The 8,343-nt window shown below is 54.1% G+C and overlaps 1 protein-coding gene across 1 annotated transcript in view; it reads right to left on the reverse strand.

The window, feature by feature from the left end:
• Positions 1-8,221, reverse strand: part of EEF2 (eukaryotic translation elongation factor 2) — a gene marked incomplete at its 3' end in the record, with an annotated part of 14,629 nt that extends 6,408 nt beyond the window's left edge. The window contains exons 1-14 of the mRNA XM_009323469.1: positions 7,975-8,221; positions 7,036-7,217; positions 6,738-6,949; positions 5,742-5,920; positions 5,250-5,355; positions 4,830-4,943; positions 4,498-4,636; positions 3,870-4,065; positions 3,420-3,678; positions 3,005-3,112; positions 2,548-2,901; positions 1,416-1,598; positions 1,197-1,329; positions 3-158 (exon numbers count right to left, since the gene is read on the reverse strand). Coding sequence (XP_009321744.1) covers positions 3-158; positions 1,197-1,329; positions 1,416-1,598; positions 2,548-2,901; positions 3,005-3,112; positions 3,420-3,678; positions 3,870-4,065; positions 4,498-4,636; positions 4,830-4,943; positions 5,250-5,355; positions 5,742-5,920; positions 6,738-6,949; positions 7,036-7,217; positions 7,975-8,156 — 2,503 coding nt within the window. The remainder of the gene's footprint in view (positions 1-2; positions 159-1,196; positions 1,330-1,415; positions 1,599-2,547; positions 2,902-3,004; positions 3,113-3,419; positions 3,679-3,869; positions 4,066-4,497; positions 4,637-4,829; positions 4,944-5,249; positions 5,356-5,741; positions 5,921-6,737; positions 6,950-7,035; positions 7,218-7,974) is intronic.
• Between the last annotated feature and the right edge of the window lie 122 nt (positions 8,222-8,343).

The raw sequence follows: 8,343 nt of genomic DNA on the forward strand, positions 1-8,343 counted from the left end.
GCCTTCCTTCAGCCCTTTGCGTTTGCGGGTCTCGGCCACCACCTGGCAGGGACGGCTGGCGCTGTCGAAGGGATCCCCGGGCAGGATCTGCCAGTGGTCGAAGACGCACTGGGGGAAAGCCTGGCCCCCCGTGTTGGACCTCAAATCCGCCGTGAAACCTGCGAGGAAGAAGAGAGAGGGGTGGGGGGTGGCGAGGCGGAAGGGGAACGGGCGTAGTCCGGCGTCCCCTCTAGCAGAACCCCACCCTCCGGGTCACCACCGGCACGCGTCTAGGGCCAAGGAAGCCAAAGCGGCGTCCCAAAAGGCTACGGAGATGCCAACCACCGGGCAGCTCTCCTGCGAGGAACGGCGGGGAGAGCTGGGGTTGGAGAAGGCTCCAGAAGGCCTCGCTGCAGCCTCTGGGTACTCCAAGGGGGCTTAGAAGAAAGATGGGGACGCTTTGGCAGGGCCTGCAGCGACAGGACAAGGGGTAACGGCTTTAAACTAAAAAAAAAAAAAGGGGAGATTCAGACGGGATCTAGTGGGGATGGTGGCGTTGGGTTGACGGTTGGTCTCAATGACTGTAGAGGTCTTTCCCAACCTTAATGATTCTACAATTCTGTAAGGAGGAAATGTTTTACGCTGAGGGTGGTGAAGCACTGGCCCAGGCTGCCCAGAGAGGTGGTGGATGCCCCATCCCTGGAAACGTTCCAGGGCAGGTTGGAGGGGGATCTGAGCGACCTGATCTAGTTGAAGATGTCCCTGCCCACGGCAGGGGGTTGGACTAGATGGCCTTGAGAGGTCCCTTCCAACCCAAACCCTTCTGTGATATCGGTCTCTTCTCCCAAGTAACAAGCAATAGGACCAGAGGAAACAGCCTCAAGTTGCGCCAGGGGAGGTTTAGATGGGACACTGGGAAAAATTTCTTCACCAAAAGGGTTGTCAGGCATCGGACCAGGCTGCCCGGGGAAGGGGTGGAGTCACCAGCCCGGGAGGCGTTTAAAAGTCATATAGACATGGTGCCTGGGGACACGGTTCGGTGGTGGACTTGGCAGTGCTGGGTTAACGGTTGGACTCGATCTCAGGGCTCTTTTCCAACCTAAACGATTCTACAGCCGTCGCCATCAGACAGCTGAACAACAAAGGATCTCCAATCCTTCCCACGGTTGGTATCAAGCTCCCGGGAGCTGCCGCGCACCCAGGACCGGCACACTCACCGAAGGACTCGTTGACGGGCAGGTAGGCCTTCACCACGAACATGGGGGTTCCAGCCACCTGGGTCTCCTCGAACACGTGGCCACGCTTCCTGTTCAGCACACCGTAGATGCCACCGACCACCTGCTCCGGGCACTGCAAGAGAGAGGTGTCAGGACCGCAAACCGCCCGCTCACGTTTCCTTCGCGCAGGACCTTCTGGGCCGAGCGGAGGTTCCTCACCTGGATTTCCACAAGGTAGATGGGCTCCATGAGCCTGGGCTGAGCGGTGAGCACGCAGGCGTACAGGCATCTCCTGGCAGTGGGAATGATCTGCCCGCCTCCGCGGTGGATGGCATCGGCGTGCAGGGTGACATCGTGCACGTCGAAACGCACGGCACGCATGTTCTCCTCGCACAGGACCCCCTGGAAAAGCAGAGCAGGGGGGTCAACCGACGCCGTGTCAGGGGACGAGCTGGCGTTCCCTACCAGAGGGCTCCGGTCCCCCGGCTTACGGGCATTCCGTGGAAGCGGGTCCTAGGGCAGGAAGCACAAGAGCTCGCTTGGCACAGCAAGGAGCCATTCGGCAAGTCACCTTCCTTGCCTAGGACCTAAGAACCTGCTACTGCTGCCTCGGAGTCACCGCTGCAGCTCCTCAGAGAAGGCTTCAGGCACTGAAACCATCTACCAGTATCTTCGCGCAACAGCTCCAAGGTTCACAGCAGCAGCACAAGCGCTGACACACATTTACGATGCTGCAACCCAAGCATTTGGCCAGGAAAAGTAGTTTTTCACGTTACTGGGACAAAAAAAAAGTTGTTGGCATGGTATCTTCTTCTTCAGGCTGTGACTAACTTAAAGTAAATGGGGAAAAAAAACCCTCTCCTGTAGCTGTTCCCAGTCTACCTGTCAACTTGTTATTTTGGAGTCATCTCCTGTCTCATCCTGAAAAAATAACTGGTAAACAAGGCCGGATCTTTGCCGAGGCTCTCAGAGTACCTTTCATTTTCTTTTGATGCCGGTTGTGTTATTCATCTGAATAGTTTCTGTCCCTGCTGCTGCATTTTCTCTCTCTGAAAAAGCTTTTTAAAATTTTAAAGTACGTGCTGCCACGATGAATTTCTCTGCAGTCCTGGGAGAAGGCTTTTTGTCTTGAGGCTGTGTGTTTTGGGCACCTAAACTGATATGACATCTTCACTCCAGCTGCCAGTGAGTTTCATTTCTCCTAAAAGATACTTCTGAATTATAAATATGCTGCACCGTACGCGAGTCTTCTGAAATTTCTTCGAAAAGACGTGCAGTAGCCGTTTATGACACCGCCCGCCCCGGAGCGATGCCAGCCCCGCCGCGACCGGAGCCAGGCGCTGCCCCTTACCTCCTTCGTCGCCCACTGGAAGCCGGCCACCACGCTGTCCTTGATCTCATTCAGGTACTGCACTCCCTTGGTGATGTCGGTGAGGATGTTGGGGCCGGTGCCGTCGGGACCAAAGCACCAGATTTTCCTGGCTTCGGTGACATCCCACTCGTACTTCTCAGCCAGGTAACGAGCTCGTTGCTTCAGCTCCTGACGAGCAGAGACCTCACCCTTGTCGATGTCTTCAGCCAAGCCATCCGGGAAGGGCCGGGCCTTCATGTACAGCCTGTTGTGTTTGTTGGGGGACTTGGAAAGGCACATCACGTTGGATTCCTCGCTGACCGTCTCACGGTAGGACACAACAGGATCCGATTTCTGCGGTGACAAAGAGCAGAGCAGTGAGCCACCAGCCAAACGGCAGCTCACCAGATACCCGGCTCAGAGCCCACCAACAGCTCTGCTGCTGCAGCCCCTCTACCTTAATAGGAATGCACGCGTGGTCCTCTTCCAGATCCTTCAGGCAGATCTCCAAGTGCAGCTCCCCTGCACCAGCGATGATGTGCTCCCCGGACTCCTCAATGATGCACTGAAAAGACCATTTATACAGCAGGTGAGGCTTTCGACTGCAACGCACATAAGCCACTAGTAACTGTCTCCGATTTTTGTCCTTGACTCAGAGCTACTTTTAGATGCTCTTTCCACCCAGCTGGGGATGACTCAGCACCAACCCCAAGGGGAAACGTATTCCTTCCCACTCTGGCAGGGCTGGGACCAGTACTCAATTAAGGACTCTTCTGCCAGCACCCCCAGTGCAATCGCGATTAAAGGCAGAAGCCTCCCGTGCTGGCGGGATCAGGACTTCTCCTGTCCCCAAAAGTGTTTCGGACATTCACCTGCACCATAGGGTCAGACTTGGCAAGACGCTTCAGTCCCTCCACCAGCTTGGGCAGGTCAGCTGGGTTCTTGGCTTCCACAGCCACGCGCACGACGGGGCTGACGCTGAACTTCATGACTCTCATGTTGTGAGCGTGCTCAAAGGTGGTGATGGTTCCAGTCTTCACCAGGAACTGGTCGACACCAACCAGACCAACAATGTTTCCACAAGGCACGTCCTCGATGGGTTCGACGTAGCGGCCCATCATGAGAATGGTCCTGGCGAAAGAGAAAGTTGTTTTAATGAAGTCTAAAAGAGGAGGTCCCACCGGGCAGTATCCTGGAGTTCAGCAGCAGACTTGAAGCCCGCGGCCAAGCGCCTTGCCTGGCCTGGCCTGAGAGACAAGAGACCCAAGACAGTACTAGAACCACAAATCTGAACCGCAGAGCACACCCCAGTCAGGACTGACCTTTGAATCGGCTTCAGGTACAGATCCTCCTTCTTGCCAGGCGTGTAGTTTGGTCCCATGATTCTGACTTTCAAGCCAGTTGAGACGAGACCAGAGAAGACACGTCCAAAAGCGTAGAAGCGTCCCTTGTCAGAGGTTGGCACCATTTTAGAGATGTACATCATCAGGGGGCCTTTGGGGTCACAGTTCTTAATACCTGGGGGGAGGGAGAGAGAGCAGCTTAGTTCAGTACCATGTCTCGCATTGGGTCTACGTGCCCTGTGCCCCCCACTCACCCCGAATCCCAACATGGGACCTGTACCCACTATTGTCCCAGCCCATTCACTACTGTCCAGATGGCTGGCCAGCCCCACCTGACAGAAAGATCCCATTGCCAAGAGATGTTTTAAATGAACAGAGGCTCAGCCTGAGCCTTTGGTGTGTACCCTGGCTACTCTCCAGTTACTTAGCTAGCTATCCTCCAGAGTAAAGCTCGTAAGCTTGTTTGATCCATACTAGAAAAGCTAGACTGAAGAATTACAGTAGCTACCGAGCTGCGTACTTGGAGAACAAGATGGCTACGGGCGTGTTGGAGCACTGAGCGCTTATGTGAAGAGACGCCTGGCAGCAAAGCAGCAGCTTGTCATACCTATGGCAGCCTCATCATCGGGGGGTCCCTCGTAGAGCAGCTCACAGCGGTACTTCTGGGCTGTGACAGGAGAAGGCAGGTGAATGGTGATCATCTGCACCAGGGCATCTCCGGCAGGCAGCCACCGCCTCATCACGGCCTGAGCGGAGATCAGAGGAGTAAGACCGGGTCAGACTGTTCACAACCTGGCAGTTAACCCCCCCCTGCTTCCCCAGCCTCCAAGCTACCAACCTTCCCACCCAAGCAGGGTTTGTAGCTGCTTAGTAAGTTTACGCAGTCAGAGCAGCACAGCTACTCGCCGCCTCCCCACAGACGATTCAGACCAATCTCACCTTCAGCAGGGGTTTGCCCTCCTTGTCCTTATCTTCGCTGTCAAGCTTGATGTCCAGTTTCTCAATCAGTTTAGCCGCCTCCTCTTTCTTGAAGTTCATGATTGCATCGAAAACCTGGAACGACAGCAGCAGTTAGGAAACGTTGCCAGTGACCCAGTTTGAAGCAGCAGCACAAACGCCTCTAAAGAGAATCTCTGTTCTTGCTCATCCCCCAGCCGAATCCATTTGGAGGCTCAGACACATACTTGCCTACACAATATCCACTATGAGCTCCCCTGCCCGCACAGAGCGACAAGATGTGTCAGATATTTAAATTTCTTCAATCAGACAAGTCAGGTCAAAGTGAAGAAATTTTCCATCATCACGCACCATCACCGAACCAGAGGGCCTAAGGCAAGGGCTGAACGCTAAGGAACTCACCTTGAAGATGGGGTCAAGGATGAGCTGGCAGAAGGTCCTGGGCAGTTTCTTTCCATCAGGGCTGGTAGCAGATTTGCTGAACTTGCCAGTAGCAGGATCAAAATATCTGGAGGAAGAATCGAGTCAGACAAGTATCAACACCCAGTTCAGCTACAGAAGCGTGGCTTGTTCTGCCTGCTCAGGCCAGAGGGAAGAGCTGCCGAGTAAGAACCGTCTTCATACTTTCCTCCATCGCTCTCAGGTTTTCAGAGCTCGCCAAGACACATTTAACTCATGTTGCCAACTCACCATCCCCTCCCCATTTATCTGTGTTTCCTATTCTGCAAAGGTTTCATGGGCAACAGTTCTTTCAGTAGCACACGCACCAAGTCACTGAGACAGGGCCGTAAGCAGGCGCAACCACATCCTCCCTCCTCACCCGTCTTCTACAGCATCAGGCTGCAGCCCCACAGAGCTGATCCAGAATTAAAATCAACAGCCCCGATTCCTCACCTGTCTCCCCACAGCTTCTTCATCATGTCTTCTACTTTCTTGGCACGCTCAGATGGATTCAGCTGGGCATCACCCTTGGCAGCGAACTTTGCAACGTACATTTCAGCAAACTGTTTCAGAGTGAAAGCCCAGCCGTGCAGGCCAGAACCAAAGCCGACGGTACCAAGCACCGGATCGATCTGAAATGGAACAGGAGAGCTGGGTTACAGAAGAACAGCCACAGCTCTTACAGCCACGGAGCGTTACAGCAGTCAGCCTACTCAGTCCCAAACAACTCAAGTACCAAAAGAGTTTGAAGATGGAGCTTCGGGACTATGGGGCCCTCGAGCAGTTCTGTGACAGTAGCCATCTCCAAGGTCTGGGGACAGCCTGGCCACACACCCACCGTTTTAGCTTTGTACCGCACGACTAGAGCGGTTTTTCATCACTTCGACCAACTACGTACTCGGACAGCTCGGCAGCTACATAGCTCTGCGTGCAGGTAAGATTCCTGTCCTTCACGGAAAGCATCGGCAGTACATGAAAGCCTGCAGCATGCGGGAGAGCGCTCAACAGGAACAAAGCGCAAGCTCTTCCTCCGAGCCGACAGCCCTGCTCGCTACCCAGGAACCCAGCGGGGAGCGGCGCTCGGAGCGCAGGGACTGGCAAACACCTACTGCCCTTCCATTTCAGAAGACTGCCGGGGGAGTGATGCTGCGTAGGAGCCTAGGATCTCGCATCACCCGCCATCACAGATGTGACGTGGGCAGGAAGGTGTCCTACAAAACAAGGGCACCCTTGGTAAGGAGAGAAAAGACTTTCTCATATTTATAGCCTTTATTTGCTCAAGCCTTGAATTAACAGAAGACGTGGAAGGAAAGCCAGCGAGAGCTCCAAACCAGCGCAAGCCTGGGTAGTACGGGCGTCTTCGTTACTCTACTCTCACTCCTCCACTTGAGACAGGAAAGAGCCGCAACTGCTCCCTCTCACTAATTTCGAACACAGCCTTCCACTTACCATGATATTTCCCATGGGGCCACTTTCTCCTTCTCCATACGTGGAGATAATGACGTTCACGTTTTCCACGATGCGCTGGAAGGTCTGGTACAGCTCTTCTGGCTCCAGCTGCAGCTCCAGCAGTGCTCGGTCCATCTTGTTCATCATCAAGACAGGCTTGATCCTCTCGGCAATGGCCTGACGCAGCACAGTCTCTGTCTGCACGCACACGCCTGCCAAACACAGGGGAATTAGTTATCCCCGTCTTCAAACTCGCCCAACATATGCTCCAGTTGCATATGGCTGCAGAAAACCTTACCAGAGACGCAGTCCACAACAACCAGGGCACCATCAGTGACACGAAGAGCAGCAGTGACCTCTGAAGAGAAGTCCACGTGCCCAGGAGAGTCAATCAGGTTGATCAAGAAACCAGAACCATCCTTGCTTTGCTTGATGAAGGCCAAATCATTTCCAGAGAGCTCATAAAATAGGGAAATAGCTCTGAAAAAAAGAAAAACCATTAAAGTTATTATCTACACGTTACCCCTCCCCAACGCTTAGAAACAGGTTTTCATCCCACACAGACAGCTGCGCCCGGGCTTAAGGATTTCCTGAAGCATCTTCCTGGGAGGCCAGTATGGGAAATAACCAGGAGCGCAGGCTAAAATCTACCCTTCCTACGCTCTCCCGAAACCATAACCTCTCCCGAAACCATAACCTCTCCCGAAACCATAACCTCTCCCGAAACCATAACCTCTCCCGAAACCATGCCATTTAAAGTGCCCAAAAAGGGTTCCATTTCTTCCAATCAAGGATTTACGCTTTTTCTACTAGGCCCAACCTCCTTTCTGATCCCTTTTCATGCCCCTCAGGGTCTCAAATCGCCCATGGCGACACAGCTGCCTGGTACGTCTCCAGAGATGCTCCCAAGGCAGTCTCCGCACCGCATCCGCCAGACTCCAGCGGACATCAAGCACACCTGACAGCCCCAGCGCTAAAATGGAAGGCTGAAGCTCCCACTGAGCACCTATTTCCCAGTGGCCACCAAGGCAGTGCTCTGTGATTCGCCACAAGCCAATCAATATTCGCTCTTTCGTTTAAGCGATCCTCACAAGCAAGCGATGAGCTTCTGAACTAGAGTAGAGAGAGCCTGACGCCGCCTTCTTTCATCTCTCGATGAAACCAGTGGAGGACTCAAAGCCCTCGAGCTCAGATCACGCAGCAGGAGCACCGAGGTGCCTGAAGGGAGGGAACTCACGTTGATTTGATGGTGATGCACCGTTCCTGCTCATCCTTCCTTGTGTCGGTGAAACGGGTCTCCCCCGCGCGGGCAGAGGCAATGATACCAGCTTTGCATACCAGAGAATCGGTCAAGGTTGATTTGCCGTGATCAACGTGGGCAATCACAGACATGTTTCTGATGTTGGCCTTTCTGTCCATGATGGCCCGTATCTGGTCTACCGTGAAGTTCACCTTGAAGAATGAGAGAAGGGGGCGGGGGGGGAGAGGAAAAACACGGGGCGTACAGAAACAGCTTCGGCAATTCTAGGAAGCCCAACTGACACCATGAAACCCTGCCAGAGTCACGCCAGCGTCAACTCTGCCTGTGCAGCCGGCGTTACACGAC

The sequence above is a fragment of the Pygoscelis adeliae genome, unplaced genomic scaffold (assembly GCF_000699105.1).
Source record: "Pygoscelis adeliae isolate BGI_AS28 unplaced genomic scaffold, ASM69910v1 Scaffold590, whole genome shotgun sequence".
NCBI lineage: Eukaryota > Metazoa > Chordata > Aves > Sphenisciformes > Spheniscidae > Pygoscelis > Pygoscelis adeliae.